A 19,831-nucleotide genomic window follows, 5' to 3' on the forward strand; every position below is an offset into this window, starting at 1 on the left:
GAGGTCATGAATAATAACCATGGGAACCTTCTTCTGCTATACACGCATCTGAACTAGTAAGGCTTGCTTGATTATATCCTTAAGAAAACAGATTAAATCTCAATATACGTTAACACTGACAGAAATGGCCCACTGTATATGACCAGTGAAGCTTAAAAGGCCAGTTTGGACAAATCTGTCTGTTAGACAGATTACAGATTATCTTTTGCGAAAGCCTGAGGCGTCATTCCTTCACACACAGTGTGATCTATGTGAATGTTAGTACGTTTCGGCAAAACTGAGATACTACATTTCCAAGTTTTTCGAAGTTGTGAGATAGGCTATCAGTCTTTGTAAAACATCTCCTCGCACCCATTATCGTTCATAACAAGAAGTAAACAAAGGTGGGAGTCAGTGGTCTCACTTGTGGCCTTGATTTATACTTTATTCAAAGCAAATTCAATCAGAAAATTCCATACACATCTCATGTCGTCATGAAGGATGTGATAAAATCTGTTTAGTACACTTAGTTCTAAATTCATTTACTCAGTCTGTACCAAGAAATACAATTTGTTTGTAACTTTGCAATTTGTTTGTAGCAGGATCGGCAGTATTTATACAGCCGGTCAGGCTGATGGAGATGTGTGCTCAGTAATTGCTTTGTTTAGTGAAGCGGGAGCCATGTTAATCCTCATTCAGAGTTTAACGTAAACTTCTTGAGAAGACTTATTTCCATACGAATGCAAGCAGGCTAGAGGTGGAAGGTCTCTTTCTCTCTATTTTAGCCCTCCCATTCTCTCACTCTTTAGCATCTCTCGAATGCCTGTGTGTGTGTGTGTGTGTGTGTGTGTGTGTGTCTGTGTCTGTGTCTGTGTCTGTGTGTGTGTGTGTGTGTGTGTGTGTGTGTGTGTGTGTGTGTGGGAATGTTTTTACATGTGTAACAGATCGCCTTTAAGAGGTCACTTCACTGGTCCCTTACTTTGAAATCCTTCTCAGTGAGGGTAATTTGCTAGGCAAATATGTCAATGAGCTGAGGGTCAAATGCCTCTAACGCCCATGACAGTCTAAACAGTGGTTTGCACACTTTTTATGAAGTGCTATCCAGTCATCAAACATTTCGTAACATGACTATGAGAAGATTTCATGTACATTTTCTTTTTATTCTAGAACTGGATGTTTTTACCAAACTATTACATTAAGTGTATGTTTAAGGCAGGATAGGACTTACTCCTTCAAGATACCCCACAGGGAAGCGAGGGTAACAGGTGCCTTGGCCGATTTACTATTTCACCTCTCAAAGCAAGTGTTGATCACCACTTCAGTAGTTTGATGTCATTTTACAGTTTTAAATTCCACCTAAACTTTGGAACTCTGTCAGTATTTCTTCCCTATTAACATTCAAAATATCATGCTTGTTCTGACTAACTATATATACAATATACAATCATATTGTGAAACATTATTACAACTTGAAACATCAATTTTATGTTAAAATATTATTTATTTTCTGTAATGGCAAGGCTGAAAATTTTCAGCATCATTACTCCAGTCTTTAGTGTTACATGATTCTTCAGAAATAATTCTAATATTCTGATTTTGTAGAATGAAGAAACATTTCATTTTATTATCAACATTGAAAACGAAGTTTTTACAGCAATGTAATTTTTTTTATGGTTACTTTTAATCAATCTAATTAATTAATAACATAAGATAGTATTAATGATATAAGAACTAACATGGTTTCTACTGTGGGTATTTTCTTCTTATTTAAGGCTACTCTCACACATACAAGACCACACACAACATGCTCTTGCATGACCATTTTCCTTATTTGTTGAATAATTTATTGTCTCAGCTGTCAACTGTGAAACAAAGACGCTTTAAAACCAATCCTTATCTCAGTCATAGCACGTTTCCCTTCTTAATTACTGAAACACGGGCCCTCCATTTGGATTTTAATTCTATGGGTCGTTTTTTGACGTTGAAATAACTGCTCAAAAATAGTCCTTCTGCATTATTTATATACGTATGTGAAGATTTTGATTTTTCAATCATTTTATTCTTTGTATACATTAAACACAAAATGCAGTGATATTGTATTTTCCTATCTGTAGGCCTTAAATGTCAAAATGCTATATAATTTACAGACAAACCAATGAGGATGCCAAGGAATGCTGGAGAGTGCAAGATTAGGCCTACCCCTCGTGACCATCTTATCCTCATCGATCTACCCTACCCAACACAGACGTTGTTTGAAACCTATAAGGGACATTAACAGGGTCCAGCGCTTCCCAAAGCAGCAGCTCCAGTCACAGGACTCCCACATCCATTGTTTCCCAGTTCCGGCAGGAGAAATTCCCAGTGTGGGAACAAGCTGTGCACACATGAGCAGACAAGCAAAAGTGTTATACAGTGCTGGGTCACTGTGCCATGAGGACCCTCATAAATTCCCATGGTGGTGCCTTCCTTTTCAGGCCACAGACTGAGTGCTCATAGTTGGTGGCAATGAAGTCAGTGGACCCGTATTTGGACCAGGTGTAATACAAAACTGTGCTAAAAGTGCTTCTCAAGACAACCACTACAGCTACAAATGACAATGAAAATTAAGTTAAAGTTATGTGGCTTTTATTTCATCCATGTTATAGTTTGAAGCAAACATATGCTAGTATTCTTCTAAACATTGACAAAACTCTCTTTTTCACATGTAAAATACACAATTTACTTCTCATACACAGATCAATTGTCCAGTCCAATCAAATACTCTCAAGAATGGAAATGTCCCTCTCTCAATTCCAACTGCAAACTACTAAGCACATCATGATTCATTTAACTAAAGCATATTGGTTCATCAAGTGTCAAGTGATTTCAAGTTTCTTTCTTTTGCTTTTTTATTTAAATTAATCAGTTTAATGTGCATTAATAAAATTACAGAAAAAAACAAAAAACAAATAATGAAACCCTCAGATCAGTACAAATCGTCTCGGTTACGTATGTAACCCTGGTTCCCTGATAGGGAACGAGACGGTGCGTCAAACGCTGTGGGAACGCCCCTGCGTTGTGCGTCATGAAGCACGTATGGAATCAGCCCAATGGAGAGATGGAACGTCATAGGCGGGTGACGTCATCGACCAGGAAACTATAAAGCACCCCATAAACACAAGCGCAACAGCTTCTGATAGGCCTGAAGGAAGCGCTAGCGGGAATGCCAGGAGTATGGTGGAATGACGCAGCGCCTCGTTCCCTATCAGGGAACCAGGGTTACATACGTAACCGAGACGTTCCCTTTCAAGGGAACTCGAGCTGCGTCAAACGCTGTGGGAACGCTTATACCCACGTCGAAATAGGACCAAGTGACCGCCATGTGAGAACTAGGGCACAGAGGACGAGAGCACCTATGCCCCAGGGGTAGAAGTTAAGTCTAGGTCGTAGAACTTAATTAAAGTATGCGGTGAAGACCATCCAGCCACATCACAAACGTCACTGAGGGAAACTCCTGACAGTAAGGCTTTAGAAGCCGCCATACTCCTGGTAGAGTGGGCTCGTACAGCCAAAGGTGAAGGCTGACCAGCCGACTCATAGGCAAGTGAGATAGCCTCGACCACCCACTTGCTCATTCTCTGTTTAGATGCGGGACACCCCTTCTTGGGTGGCCCAAAGCACACAAATAGTTGTTCTGACTTCCTCCACAGGGCAGTTCTGTGGACGTAGGCGTCTAACGCCCTAACAGGGCAGAGTAAATTAAGTTTCTCCTGGTCAGACGACAGAAATGGAGGAGGACAAAAGGCCTGCAGAACTGTAGGTCTAACAACATTAGTAGGGACCTTGGGAACGTAACCTGGTCTAGGATGCAGAAAAGCCTTAACCATGCCGGGCGAAAATTCCAGGCACGAGGGTGAAACCGACAGAGCCTGCAAATTTCAGATTCTCTTTAGTGAGGAGATAGCAAGAAGAAAGATAGTCTTAAACGTGAGAAACTTCTCAGGAATTTCTTCGATAGGTTCAAGAGGAGCTAGGGAAAGACCTTCTTATACGATGGCCAGATCACAGGCCAGGCGTTCAGCCTCAACCCCAACTTCCTGATATGAACGCGAACGACATCTCAATGTCGAACCGCCATCTGCTCTGTCTGAGCTAAAATCAACCAATCGTTGATGTAATTGAGGACACGAACACCCTGAAGCCTCAGGGGCACTAGTGCTGCGTCCATGCATTGTGAAAGTGCGGGGAGATAAAGCTAGGCCAAACAGAAGAACCCTGTGCTGGTACACCTCGCCCCCGAAGGCGAGCCTCAGGAACTTCCTGAGTTGTGGAAGGATGGAAATGTGGAAGTACGCGTCCCTTAGATCTATCGTGACAGACCAGTCCTCGGATCTGATTTGTGACACGATCTGCTTGATAGTGAGCATCTTGAATTTTGGCTTCCCTACCGAGCGATTCAATAGGCGCAGGTCTAAAATTGGACGCAACCCCCCATCCTATTTTGGAACGATGAAATATCGGCTGTAATAGCCTGACTCCACACTGGGAGGAGGAACCCGTTCTATAGCCTCCTTTTGAAGGAGTGCTTTCACCTCTTGTTCCATAACCAGAGCCTGCTCGGGGCCCACCACTGTAGGCAGAAGCCCTCTGTATCTTGGTGGACGACACCTGAATTGGATAGCATAACCCTTTTCTATTGTCTGCAGGGCCCAATGAAATATTTTTGGAAGGCTTTTCCACTCTGCCAGAAATTCTACTAAGGGTACCAGTCTCTCGAGACTGGCCTCTGGTGTAACTTGAGCAGCAAACGCAGCGCCCTGTAACGGCACACCGGCAGGGAACAACTGGTCTAACCGCTCTGAAACCCTCCTTAGAGGGAGCGACCGTCCCTCGGGAAACCGCTCGCTGGGACCGTCTGCGCCCCGGCATGAAGGCGGGGTTGGCAGAACGGGCCCCTGAGGGCACCGAGGAAGAATGGGCACCGTAGAAAGAGGTGAACACCTTTCCGCCTCGGTGGGGACCACCCTCAGTGTCCTGCGCGCCGTGGCGCCAGGACTTGTTGTTAGCCGAAGCCATCTTAGCTAATATAACTGTCCTCAGATCAGTTCTATTACTGGGAGATTTCGGCTGAGAGTGCCGCGGCTGAGCCCACTGTCCAGCAGGGGGAGGACGAGACGCGACACTCTGCTTCAGCGCCCTATATGATGAGCTCGCAGACGGCCGGGGCTGCTCCCGCCCAGCAGCCCCAGGGACATGAATTTTTAAAGGGAGAAATTTCTTAAAAGCTGTTGTTTGCTTTTCCTTCTCCTGGAATTTATCGATGACAGAATTTACAGCATCGCCAAATAAACCCAGGGGGGAGAGAGGAGTGTCTAAAAGGAAAGCTTTTTCTTTTTCTTTTATATTTGTCTGATTTAACCACAGATGTCTTTCTGCGGCCACCAGAGCTGCCATAGATCCACCCACTAGCTTGGCCGACTCTCTGGTTGCGTGCAGGGATAAATCAGCAGCCTGACGCAGTTCGCGAACCACGTCAGCACTGACCTCCTCACTCTCACTCACGTCCCTCAGCAGGTCAGCCTGGTATGCCTGCATAATAGACATAGTATGCAGACATGACGCAGCCTGACCCGCCGCCGAATACGCTTTACCCATAAAAACCAAAATATTTCTAAAAGGCTTGGTGGGTAATGCCGGTGGTTTAACAGATGACGCAGCCTCGAGGGAGAGAAAACTCGCAAGCGTCTCTTCCACGCATAGCCGAATAACCATATGATTTTGCCCCCACAATATTAGAATATGTTGAAGTCTGGGGACTAAACACTCTATATGACACCGGTTTTTTCCACGATTTCGACACCTCAGTGTGGATATCGGGAAAAAACGGCAAGCACCGGCGTGGAGGTTGCATTCGTGACGGCAAAAATCTCTCATCTAATTTTGATTTAGAAACAGACTCCTGTCTAGTCACTGGCCATACAATGCTGAGTTTTTCTACAGCTCTTGTTAATACCTCCACTAGCTCATCACTTTCGGGAGTGTAAGGTGGCGAATCCTCCACATCTCCCTCATTTATAACTGGTGCCTCAGCCCAAGCGGACGAAACCGCAGCGCGTGCTTCCGAACACGGGACTGAGGCACTGGATCTCACAGGTGAAGGGAGAGATAAGGCAGAGCCTGTCTCTAACCCCGCTGAGAGATCCATCTGCGATCCCCACGATACGCGTCGTCGCTCTGCCTCGGCAAGAGCGGGACCCGAACCGCGGAGAACGCGCACTGAACCGCTCTCCTCGAAGAGCGCCCGGTGGGAGCGGAGCGTCCTTAATGGCATACGCTCGCAATGCTCACTATCAGCTCCCTCGAGAGCTGACTGGGCATGCTGCACTCCCAAACAAACAACACAAAGAACGTGTGTATCCCCACTCGTAAAATAACGCGAGCAGGGAGGGACACACTTCCTAAACTGCTGTTCGTTCGCCATATCTCTCTTAATATATATATATATATATATATATATATATATATATATATATAAATTGTTTGTGTGGTGCAGAGTATGTAAAGACAGACAATATTCACACAGGGACAGATTCACATATAGCGCGACTGAAGGCACAGAAAGCTGTTGTGCTTGTGTTTATGGGGTGCTTTATAGTTTCCTGGTCGATGACGTCACCCACCTATGATGTTCCATCTCTCCATTGGGCTGATTCCATACGTGCTTCATGACGCACAATGCAGGGGCGTTCCCACAGCGTTTGACGCAGCTCGAGTTCTCTTGAAAGGGAACAGTAATTTATTATAATGAAGGTATTATATAAATCATATGCAAAACTGCTTTGAAAAGAGTTCTGGAGCAAAAAGCAGAGAGTTTAAATAAGGACACAGATTTCAGATTACTTGGTATGTGTGGGCCGGATGAGGGAAAAATGGAAAAGGATGTAAATGGTCATGTAGAACAAAAGCATGGAACTTATAGTCAGCTTCTGAAACTCTTTTTGAGACTAAATCTATGTCAAAAGTCCCACTCAGGACTTCTAAATAAGATTATATCAGTTGTGGCTAAACATTTAAAGCAGCATCAGACGCCTGGCTGACGACATTATAACTTATCCCATGAAGTAATCTATTTACTAACGTCAAAGCAAAAGTGACTCATGTTAATCCTTATAAAACGAGTCTGAACTTTGACCTTTCAGAATTAGACCAGTCAAAGCATTCAGGCAAGCAGAATAAGACAGTTCCTAAGCAAAGAGAAGTCAAATAAGTTGGCAAAGTTGCTGGCCACTGCCAAGTATGACTGACAAGCCTTTTGTTTGCTTCAAATTTGTTATAAGTTCTGCAAGTAAATTGCATTGATTTGGAAATAGGCTACTATGTCGTCTGCTTATGAAATTGTTTGGCTTTAACAACAACAACAACAACAACCACCATATCTGTATTGTCACCAGTCATTTGGTACAATAATTTATCGTTATCATTTTTATTTAAAACAAAAGCAGAACTTTTATCTCAATTGCCCTGGAAAGCATTTGGCCAGCAATTTAAATGTGAATTGTCAGGTATTTTCACACTGAAGTATTCAATAGTGCCATGGCCAATTAGATTATCATTCACAAACCCTATAGCTCCTGAGCCTATTCAAACTAGACCTTTAGTGTTAACACTGAATGCGTTTGACAGTGCATGTTTAGCCTGCTACTTAAAGTAGTATTTGTGAAGATCACAAAATTAAATGCAACAATTTGACAGCGGTGAATGGAACACAATGACTCAAGTAGGACTTGCATTCCACAGCATTAGAAGAGCACTCAGTGAACTTGATGACTAAGACACCCTATGGAGAAAAACCCTCCAAGAGAATTTAAACTTCCCCAAAGAAGCTCACTATGACTAGGGTGAATTCAGGTACATTGTTCCACTTTTTGACAGTCATCCCAATTTATCCAGCCCCAATCAAGGTGGCCCAAATAACCAGAATTCACCATACACGTTACACATTAATAATAATAATGTTATTTTATTATTGTTATTATTATTATTATTATTATTATTATTATTATTATTATTATTATTATTATTATTATTATTTAGTGTCTGGTTTACAATGTTTATACTACTCTTACTTTATTGTTTTTAATTACATTTTTAAACGTAGTTTAAATTGAGCATGCTGAAAAAACACTTTTTTATTGTCGATAAGTGGTGTACTAAATTTGTATACTCTTTTAAAACATTTTAATTTAGGTTTATGTCTTAATATAATAGTAGCCTAAACAGTCACATGAACTACTTCATGATAGGCTACTTTAATCTTGTTTTCGAGTTAATTTTTGATGCTCGTGCATGTTCATTGTAATAGTAGGCCTATAAAAAGCCAGACCTGCATATTCTTCCAAAAAAAAAAAGAAGAAGAAAAAAAGAAGAGATGAATGGGTAAATAAAAACAGTTTTCATGTTGTAACGAACCACTGCCCTTTCACCTTACACAAAAAACGGCAACTGCATGGTTCATTCAGCTCGCTCGTGCGTGAGTTGCTCACAATGACTTTGACGTGCTGTAGTTGACACCTGAGAAAAGCGCGCGTGCCGTGACTCATATTCCTCTCTTGATGTCTCGGAATGTGTCTAGCAGCGACCGAAGAGGCAGGCTGGGATAATACGGAGAGGGGGAGGAGAAGGAGTCAAAGTAACAGCGTGAAATTGCATAAAACATGCCATAGAGCGCTGAGCGCACTTCCACACTGATCTCTCTCCGCACGGAGTGGATGTTCACAGGCGCTTGTGAAGGGACGAGCTCAAAGTGCATTCCATGGACCAGTGTCGAAGTGTCTTCTTAAAATGTTGGATGTATACATGGGTATTATTTTAGTTTAAGGACAGAATTTTCTAGAAACCTGCTGCTGAAAGCTGCAAAAGAGGAACTTTCAACAGACTCTGCTCAGACTTCAGAGAATTTTTTTTCTAAAATGCACTTATTTGGAATTTCTGTCTTCTGTCTCGCATTGTTTTATGCAAACCTTGCTTTGGAGTCAAGTCACGACTACTATGATTATGACCAAGATCAAGGAGATGCCATGGTAAGCACTGGCAAGATCATTTTCAAGTTTTATGTTTTAAAAGTGGAGAAAATGGTTTGATGCATCATTTATTATTAGGTATGATTTTTTGCCCTAAACTCAGTATTAAGTTATTTTCAAACTTAGTTGTACTGCTTGTAGCTTTGAGATGCAACATATCAACAGCCAACATCACTGGCACTGGTGACTATGCTTGTACTTAGCCCAGATTAGCTTTAGTTTAGAATACTGATTCATTTATTAGAAAAAAAAACACTTGAATGGAGCTTATATAAAATCCCAAAATGTATTTAAATCTCTTAAGCTTGGACAGATCATTAAAGCCATACTTTTTTTTTACCATTTAGGGTAATGCGACATTTAAACAACCTTTGAACTTCTGTTCTTTGTTTATTTATTTATTTTTGTTTTTGTTTAGTGCAATATAAATTCAACAAATTATTATAAGCACCCAGTACCTCTGGAATATTTACCATTTTCATGTAGCCTATTTATCATATGAATGTCACTTTAAGAGAACTTCATTCACACATCTATGGTTTATAGGGGAAATAATTTGAGAGCACAGTTAAATTGTCATAAGAAGTGGAGCAGGTGACATTGGGTCAGCAACTTGAGAAATATTCTCTCTATCTCTCTCATTCTTCTGTCTCCCCACTGAGAAAGAAAGAAGAGAGAAAGTGTTTCTTTGATCATGTATATGATGATAAATATACTCAATGGGTGCAATTAATTTCATTATATCTTCTTACCTCATAAGTTCCAATGTGACCTGTCTGAAAACAAGAGATGTCTGTTAATTCTTTGGCTCACACACCCAGTCACAATATGTTTTAAATGACATTATTATAAATGATTAACACACAACATTCTATCATTTCGTATACAGCAGCAGAAGAATTTTACTATGTGCAGGTATAAATGATAGCTAACATTTGTTACGCGCAACAATGTGGACATCTTGACTAGGTCTTGAAATGCTTCTCATTGGTAATGTGCGACATGGGCCGTACAGTACACTAATCATGAGTGCCTAAAATTAGACTTGCTTTGTTTTCACTGCTCTCTCTCTTAAACTCCTGTGGGTCGCTGTGAAATTCGATGGTTATTAAGATTCATTTAGCTGGAATTCACTGAGAGAAGCAAAAGCCAATCGTAAGTACAACAGCAACAACATAAAAAGCCGCTGAATTTCTAATGATTTTTTTAATCCACTTGGGGGATATTTGTCTTGCACTTATGCCACGAAATTGAATAATTGTTCCATAATTGCACATGTGGCTGTACGCTATATGAATGTATGGGATGGTTGACTCAATAATTCATTGGGCATCAGTCAGCGCTCGGCTAATATACTGACCTTATTTCTCTCCCTTGGACTTTTCTATCATGGCCATCTCTCGTATGTTTGGCAAAGCTGTCCTGTAAATCATGAGCAATTGTGATTGTAATTGTAAATCATGTGGATTGTACATGTAGAGAGAGTAATTGTCTAGTAAGACTATCTTTCTGAAGGGGTCATCTGGGAAATGTGGGTGCTTGGTGAGTACACATGAGGTGCTGGGACCCCCTGATTTGTAGTCTTAAAGGCTCAGCTGCAGTCTTGACCTCATTCATTTGGACTGACGAATTGTTTTGTCATGTGGCTTTACAAAAACTCCATCATTTTAACTGGGATGTTGACTGCTTTGAGAACGTCTATTTTGTATTATTAGCCGCTATGTTGCAAGTCTCTTGAGACTCTCTGGTTTAAGTTAGCATTATATTTCAGCCACTCTGAGTGTGTCTCATGGCTAGTAATGAATGCCCGAGAATAAACCACCCATGATAAAGGACCTTCAGCTAGTAGTAAAAGAGCTCCCCCACCCCCCTCTTTTAAACCATGCTTGTTTATTTCTGCTTGTTGGTGATAACCAAGGGACTCCCCAGGGATGTCTTCTCCAGTGTGAGTGTGTGGTACATGTGTACTTCCCAGGTAGGAAAATTAGCACAGGTGGAAAAGATTACTCACTTCTGCCTCTTGTCTTCGCCACTCTAATAGCCAATCCACCTGCCAGATCGGCTCATCCTTTAACTTCAGATTTAGCACAACCACCTTTCAGCACTTTCACAACTTTAGAGGAGCTTTTTTTAGAGGGGGGTTGGGGGAGGGAGAGTCAGACGTTGTTATGACATAAGCAAGAAGACTTCACGTCTTTGGGGAGGTCAGCAGTTCAACTATTCTTTGAATTAGGCAACTTCTGCAAATGGGGTGTTTCAGTAGCTGTTACTTCTAAGAACCTATTTTCATAATTGTGGAATGTAGTAAAGGAATGACATGTTTAAAAGTCTTTAAAGTGTTTTTTGGGGGAGTGTATCAAATGTAAATGGAGGAAAATGGAGTAGGTGATATGAAGTGATGTTTACAGTAGTTCAGTTTAGTGATGTTAGTGGTTAGTTCCCTTTCAAAAGCAACAATCGATGCTGCGCTGTTTAGCGCAGTGGGATCGTCTTTAATCATGAAAATATAGTGTGTAAACACGTCGATGGAATTGACCCGGAAGTAATATAGTCTCAATCGGTGACGTCATCGGCACGTACCCGCGACGCAAGGGTATAATTAGATGAGCCACAGGTGCATCACCATGTCTTTTGTCTTCAGAGACCTCTCTGTGTTGGTGTGCAAGCATTTATCTCCTCTATCTACTACAGATCTTGGTTAGGGGTTATTTAGTTTCTCAGCTGACAGTGTGCAGATTTTCTTTTTGTCACCTCTTAACGATCTAAAAAGAGTTTAGAAAAAGTAAACAAAGAGAAAGAGAAATGAGTCAACAGAGTAAGTGCTCCCTCCATGTTCTCGTCCCATGTCGTAAGCATTGCGAATTATTTATTGTCAAAATGCTGCGTGCTCGCCTTAGCTACTTCCAGACCGCACCCACATTTCCATCGTGGGGCTCTCGCATGGATCTGGCTGAAGAGCAAGAGACGGGTCCGTCCCTTTCGCTTTCTTTGTCACCAGATCCACGTGTTCCCCGGTGCTTCTTCGGTTCACGCGGGGGACGATGAAATATCTCTTGTGTCTGTGGACTATGAGCAGCCAGCCTCTGAGCATTCCTCTCGCGAAGATAAATCTGTCGAGGAATTGCTCGAGGTGGTTACTCGAGCAGTGGCCAGGTTACAGCTTGACTGGCCACGTGATCAAGAGATACCCAAAAAGTCTAAGCTAGAGGATAGGTTTCTGTCCGGTTTCAGGGGGAGGTACCAAAACACCAGTCTCTCGCCTTCTTCGAGGACCTCCATGACGAACTATCAAAGTCATGGAGTAAACCATATACTTCCCGTGTCTTTGTGCCCTCAACGTCGACTTTTTCGACTATTGTGGGCGCGGGGGTATTCGGAGATGCCTTGGGTTGAAGATACGCTCGCGAGCTATCTCTCGCCCCTGAATCTGCATCTTCGATTAAGAGACCTACCCTCCCCACAAAGCCATGTAGAACAACATCAGCGCTGGTGGGAAAAGCTTATCAAGCTGCAGGTCAAGCTGGTGCTACGCTGCACACTATGGCAGTGTTACAGGCGTACCAGGCTGACCTGTTGAAGGACTTGAGTGTTGGCAGTACTATTGACGAGGAAGCCTTCACCGAACTGCGTAGAGCCACAGATCTGTTTCTCTGTGCTATCAAACAGACGGCCTGTGCAATCGGCCATTCTATGCCGGTGCTGATTAGCACGGAGAAGCATCGGTGGCTGAATCTGACGGGAATTAAAGATAAAGACAGAGTGTTCTTATTAGTCACCAGGTTCAGAGAGGTCAAAAAGCATGAGGAAGCTTTTGTGCAGTTCCTTCCTCGCCGCACTCAAGGGGAGGGGCCATCGGCCACCCAACCTCTCCCTGATCCTTCAAGAACTAGGGAGGTTAAGAAGCAGAGTGTGGCAAGTCGCGCTCCCCCTCGTAAGGATGGGTGACCGGCTTGCCGCACCCGGCAGCCTCCCAGACCAAACCTCAGGACCATCATCAATAAAAAGAGGAAGTCCTGATGGTCTGGCACCCAGTCTGGTGGGGGTAGCCCCCACGGGATGGGGCTCGTATTATATATGACCGCCCCTTCTCGTTACCCCCAAGAAACTTCTCCATCCCCGCCACCTTTGGTGCTTTGGGGGGCAGCGGTTTCCAGCGAATTGTTAGATGTTCCGTTGCTTCCTACTTTCACCCAGGACACGGAACATCTAACATCCCCTCAAAAGGAAGTGTTAAAGTTGATACCACTATCAGAGAGTCTGGCAGCGTGGAAACTTCTGCCAGGCATTTCTGCTTGGGTTTAAGCACAGTGCAAATAAGATACAGAATCCAATTTATTCGTCATCCTCCGCGTTTCAACGGCGTGGTCTCCACTTCTGTGAGACCGGAGCTGATGCATGTACTATCACAAGAGCTACAAATTCTTCTGAGCAAAGAGGCCATAGAACATGTTCCTCTTCCAGAGAGGGAGTCGGGCTATTACAGCAGATACTTCCTGGTCCCCAAGAAGGACGGGGGGTTGCGTCCAATCTTAGATCTTCGAGGCTTAAACCATACAGTCAAAGCACTCAAGTTCAAGATGTTAACCGTTAAGACGGTCATGTCGCAAATTCAACATCACAGTTGGTTCGTCACGATCAATCGGATGGACACATATTTTCACATACAAATATTGCCACAATGCAGGAAGTTCCTAAGGTTCGCTTTCAGGGGCGAAACATACCAGTTTCAGGCTCTTCCGTTCGGCCTTATCACCCTGCACATACACATAATGCATGGATGCGGCACTGGCTCCATTAAGAGTCCAGGGCATTCGCATTTTAAATTACATCGACGATTGGTTAATACTAGCACAATCGCAAGAGATGGCACTTCAACACAGGGACATTGTGTTAGCTCATCTAGTTTATCTAGGGTTGAGACTCAACACCAAGAAAAGTGTTCTTTCTCCTTCCCAGAGAACGACTTATCTCGGGATTGTTTGGGATTCGATCACAATGCGGGCACAACTGTCCCCCGCTCGAATCTTTCTAACCATGAGCAAAGTCAGGCTAGGCCAAGATCGCACTGATGGGCTGGGGAGAGGTCTTTAGTGGTCGTCCAGCTCAAGGGGAATGGGAGGGTAATCAGCTCGATTGGCACGAATGGCCCAAAATGCGCCTGTATGCTTTTCCTCCAGTGGCTCTGCTCCCGGGAGTTCTAGCCAGAGTTTGCCAGCAAGGGTCTTGCCTCTTACTGATAGCGCCGCTTTGGCCGAACAGAGTATGGTTCTCAGAGATAATATCTCTCCTTGACGGCTCACCAGGGGCGATTCCAAAGAGGAGGGACCTTCTGTCCCAGGCGGAGGGCACGATATTCCATCCCAGGCCCAAACTGTGGAACCTTCATGTTTGGCCCCTGATGGGTACCAACTGAGGGGCACTGGGCTTTCGCCTGCCATTATTGAGACCATTCTAAGTGCTAGGGCCTTCTCCACTAGAAAGTAATGCCAACAAATGGGGTGTTTTTGAAAGGTGGTGTGTTGTGCATAATGCAGATCCGGTCAACTTCCAGATTGCTTCAGTTCTGGATTTCCTGCAAGAAAAATGATCAACAGGCACATGCCCTACCACTCTCAAAGTTTGTGGCTGCTGTTTCGGCTTGCCATGCTTTGGTTGACGGGTTGCCACTCGGGAGACATCCTCTGCTCGCTTCATTCGTGGGGCCAGACGCCTCCCGTAAGAACCAAGATCCCTTCATGGAACTTAGCAATAGTTCTCGAAGGTCTGGTTGAGACCCCCTTTGAACCTCTAGAGTCAGCGTCTGACAAACTTATGACCCTAAAGATGGTTTTTCTTATGGCTATAACCTCTCTAAAAAGAATCAGGGACATGCAGGCTCTGTCAATATCTCCATCCTGCTTAGACTTTGCCCCAGGAATGGTGAAAGTGATTTTGCATCCTCATCCTGATTACCTGCCTAAGGTATCTTTCTCAGCTGTACATCCGGTCACTCTAGAGGCCTTCTGCCCTCCACCGTTCACAACGCCGGAGCAGGAGAGATCTCACAGGCTATGTACAGTTTGTGCTCTTCAGACCTACGTCCACCGCACTAGTTAGTGGGATATGTCAGAGCAACTATTGGTTTGTTATGGGGACAGCAAAAGAGGTGCTGCCGCCACCAAACAGACCATGTCACATTGGGTCAGGGATGCTATTGATCTTGCCTATGAGGCGCGCGGCCAAGCTTCGCCAACGGGTCTAAGGGCTCACTCCACCAGAGGGGTCGCCTCCTCTGCTGCCTTGGCAAGAGGTGCCCCCTTACAGTTTGTTTGTGATGCGGCAGGCTGGTCCTCTCCGCACACATTCATACGATTTTATAGTTTGGATGTTCATGCCACTCCGGGCTCTCACGTCCTTGAGTCGACATCACAAGCTAATGTCTAGGGCTTTCTTGCGTTCTTGTGAGCACACCTACACAACTGTAAGGAGTCCAGACACCTTCAAGCACGGCGGCGTGGGCGTTCTCGTTCCCAATGCGCTAAGCAGCACAGCATCGATTGTAGCTTTTGAAAGGGAAGGTTCCGGGTTACTTGACTGTAACCCTGTTCAGTGAAAAAGTGGAACGAGATGCTGCGCTGCATTGCTGTGCTGATGATGTCCCAGGACTGCTCTTCAGGCAAAATATCCTGCCGATGCACCTGTGGCTCATCTAATTATAGCCTCGTGTCGCGGGTGCGCGCCGATGACGTCACCGACTGAGGCTATATTACTTCCGGATCGATTCCATTGACGTGTATACACAATATATTAACAGCAGGTCACGATTAAAGACGTTCCCAATGCGCAAAGCAGCGCAGCATCTCGTTCTCGTTTCAGGGAACAGGGTTACAGTCAAGTAACCCGGAACATTCTTTGTTCTCTTTAAGGCTGCTGTGCCAACAGTTACTGTACATCTATATAAAAGGGTTATTATATCTCTCTTTATTTAGTCACTCACTCACATGGACAGACACAGGAGCAAAAATAATAATAATAATAAGGCTACTTTTTGGTTTGGACATCTGTAAAAATCTCTCTTTAATCTGTAATGTTTGCATTTTCAATTTGAGTAGCTGTAGCTGTCTCCTTTTTGCGCTGTCTATAAACTGGCTGTGGATCTCAGTCCCCTTCAGCAGAGGAATTCAGCCCTGACTGTGGCCCAGCAGTATGCCTGAAGCAGCTGGGGGACTGAGATTTTTTGGGGGTTTTTGCACTTTTTTTCAGATCCGAGACCGCTTTTGCAATTTCCTCTGAAAGGAGAAGCACTGGAATGTGTTACAACAGAAAAATCCCCAAACCCCCCCCCCCCATTTTTTTTTTTACCTGCCTTCTTCTAGGAACCTAATTATAGCCAGTTTGTGGACCACTCTGGGAGTGTAACCTGTTAGCATTGAGTAGTAGGAGTGAGAAAAGGTATGGAGACTAGACCTTTGTAGTAGACTAATCCAGCATTTCCCTACTTTTTTGTCTTATGTACCCACAAAGCCCCATCACTAAGCCTTAAGTTCTCATTTATAGACAATAAATCAGAAATGTTAAACACATTATACAGAATATCATTTAACATTTTTGTAAAATTGGTCACCTTTACAGTGATTTGTTTGAGCTAAAAAACAGTAGATAATATAGGTGAAAACCTTGCCATTCGTTTCCCTTTACACCTGAGCTTGTCTGACTGTTCAGTGAGCAATCATGCAGAATATTTCCCTATTAGACAAAAGGGATATTTATTTATAAATCAAATTTAGATGTGAAATTTCGAGAAACATAAAGTCATTAGTCCTCTTTCAACCACGAGTGGATATGCAGTCATTTGTACAGATCTTAATGAGAAGTCATGACTTGCAGTGTAGCAAAGACTTCCAGATTAACAAAGATTTACAGAGACTTACAAAGGAAATGGAAATCTTTCTAAACCCTGAATCACTGCTCTAAAGGATAAAACTGGTTTGTGAAGTGACCCGTTCATTTAGTCGGAGTGAGACAGCGAAAGGAACAGGTCGTGCACATGTAGGCTGAGGCCAGAATATCATCTTAAAAAAAAAGTACAGAACTATGTAACATCAACTGCTTTTTTTAATTGCTTTTTTTTTATTATGGTGTCAATTCATAGAGGAATGTTGCTCTGGAGACGTGGGCAGTGTCCAAAATCGCCACCCTAAAAGCTCATTTATTATTCCCTACATTAGTTTACTAATATATTTCACTTGAGGGAGTGAATGAAAACTTCTGAGAGAATTCAGACACTGAGTGTGGTAGAATGGGCTGCCGCTTTTGCATAATTTTTGCTTGCTGTTTAATCATTTTTTGAAACTTAGCAAACTGGTAGCTCCAGTAGTAAGATGAAATGATTTCTTGCACTCTGTCATGGAAACTAATGGATATGTAATGGTGTGGTGTACCCAGGAACAGCTGAAGCCTCAGAAGAGTTGTCCAAACATCACTTTAATAATAACACTAATCAGATAACGAGCAGGTAAACTCATGTTAACATGACAGTGTAGGTATTACGGTGACTGGACAAGGAGTGCAAGAGAAGAAACAACTTAAGATTGAACACAACAAGGATAATTACTAAACACAGCTGACACACATGAATTAATAATGACAGTAATTTAAGGTATTTAATAATATTTAAGGGTATAGAGGGCGATTTCGGACAGCCCAAGAAACTAGCACTAAAAAGTCCAATGAATCAACTTAATGAGTGGAGAAGTGTTATCAATTCTGGAAATAGAGTCAAGAGAGTCCACTAGTCTACAGATTCATGTTTGTAGGTTGTCGTTTCTGGTGCCTTAAGGTCTTAATATTTGAATCTTAAAGGGATAGTTCACCCAAAAATGAAAATTCTGTCAGTAATTACTCACCCTCATGTTGTAACGGGGTGCGGTTGAAGCAGAGATGAGGCAGGATCCAAATGCAGCACACGCTTTATTTAACAGACTACAAACTATACAGCAGGTGTCTCCGACCCTGCTCCTGGAGAGCTACTGTCCTGCAGATTCTAGCTCCAACCCCAATCAAACACACCTGGACCAGCTAATCAAGCTGTTCAGGGTTGCTTGATAATTATAGGCAGGTGTGTTGGAACAGGGTTGGAACTGAAGTCTGCAGGAGAGTAGCCCTCCAGGAGCAGGGTTGGAGATCCCTGCTATACAGACAGGACTCAGGACTCAGGACTCAGGACTCAGGACTCAGGACTCAGGACTCAGGACTCAGGACTCAGGACTCAGGACTCAGGACTCAGGACTCAGGACTCAGGACTCAGGACTCAGGACTCAGGACACGAGAACAGGAACAACCAACATCAACGTTAACATGCTACAGCGAACTGTAAGACATACAAGAACTCACAAAGACAAGGCTGAAACCCAGGGCTTAAATAATCAAGGACAAACGAGCTAGACAAGATAGCAAGGGGAGTGGGAAATCAGAGACACCTGGGATAACTAATAGACAAGACAGGGAACCATAGAACATGACAGGACACAAACTCACATCGTGACACATGTTGTTCCAACCCCATAAGACCTTCGTTCATCTTTGGAACACAAATTAAGATATTTTTTATTAAATGTGGGAGCTGGATCACTCCTCCATAGGCTTCTTAAGGGATTGAAACTTGCCAGCCCCGAAAAGTTATTAAAGACATCGTTAAAATAGTCCAAGTGACTACAGTGGCTCAGTCTTAAGTTTATCAAGCGACGATAATATTTTTTATGCGCAAAAACAAACAAAAATAACGACTTTATTTCAACTATTCATTTCCTTCTCTGTGGGCCTCTAGTCAGTTAACGTAGTTTGATTACGTAGTGCTACGTCACACGTAGGCTCACTATTGGCCCACGCTGGTCATGTGGTCGATGCGTGTGACATACAACAACTGAAGCTTACGCTATTATACTAGTGAACTGACTCGAGGCCCACAGAGAAGGAAATTAATAGTTGAAATGAAGTCGTTATTTTTTTTTTTTTTTGCGCACAAAAAGTATTCTCGTCGCTTGATAAACTTAAGATTGAGCCACTGTAGTCACTTGGACTATTTTAACGATGTCTTTAGTAACTTTTCGGGGAACAAGTTTCAATCCCTTAGAAGCCTATGGAGGAGTGATCCAGCACCCAGATTTAATCAAAAATATCTTAATTTGTGTTCCGAAGATGAACGAAGGTCTTACGAGGTTATAACAACATGAGGGTGAGTAATTACTGACAGAATTTTCAATTTTGGATTTACTATCCCTTTAATGCATTGTATTTACAAAAAGAATTGGGAAAATTAAATTATGTCATCATTTATTCAGCCGCCTGTAATTCAAAAAATTTGTTATTTATTTTGTTGAACACAAAAGAAGAAATTTTAGCTAAATGCCGAAGCTGCTTTTTTCCATTCAGTGAAAGTAGTTCAGGAGCAGAAACAGTGTAGCAAGAAAAAGGGCAGCTTAAAATTTCAGCAAGTTAACCGCTTTTAAAAGTTAAACTTTTGTGTTTAACACAGCAAAGAAAGTCATACAGGTTGCGAACAACATTACTGTAAGTAACTGGTGATAGAGTATTCATTTTTAGACAAACTAATCTTTTAAACCTTTCTAAGACTTGTGTAATCCACATGCCAAGACATATGAATACTCGCTGAGTGGATGCTGCTTAAACCTTACTAATGTCACAAACTGTCTTGACATTTTCTGTCCTGCCAGGATATTTGCTTCATATTATGCTTTAATTATGCCAAAAAAGAACCCCTCCTGCACCCACTGTATCTGTGTAGCTTTTTAAAA

The 19,831-nt window shown here is 42.9% G+C and overlaps 1 protein-coding gene across 1 annotated transcript in view; it reads left to right on the forward strand.

The window, feature by feature from the left end:
• Positions 1 to 8,598: 8,598 nt before the first annotated feature.
• Positions 8,599 to 19,831, forward strand: part of vegfc (vascular endothelial growth factor c) — a 43,319-nt gene continuing 32,086 nt past the window's right edge. Inside the window, exon 1 of the mRNA XM_077246631.1 lies at positions 8,599 to 9,038. Within this exon, the coding sequence (XP_077102746.1) occupies positions 8,928 to 9,038 (111 nt within the window). The 5' untranslated portion in view covers positions 8,599 to 8,927. The remainder of the gene's footprint in view (positions 9,039 to 19,831) is intronic.

The sequence above is a fragment of the Siphateles boraxobius genome, unplaced genomic scaffold (genome assembly GCF_051911475.1).
Source record: "Siphateles boraxobius isolate OS27281-9 unplaced genomic scaffold, OSU_SipBor_1 29, whole genome shotgun sequence".
Lineage (NCBI taxonomy): Eukaryota > Metazoa > Chordata > Actinopteri > Cypriniformes > Leuciscidae > Siphateles > Siphateles boraxobius.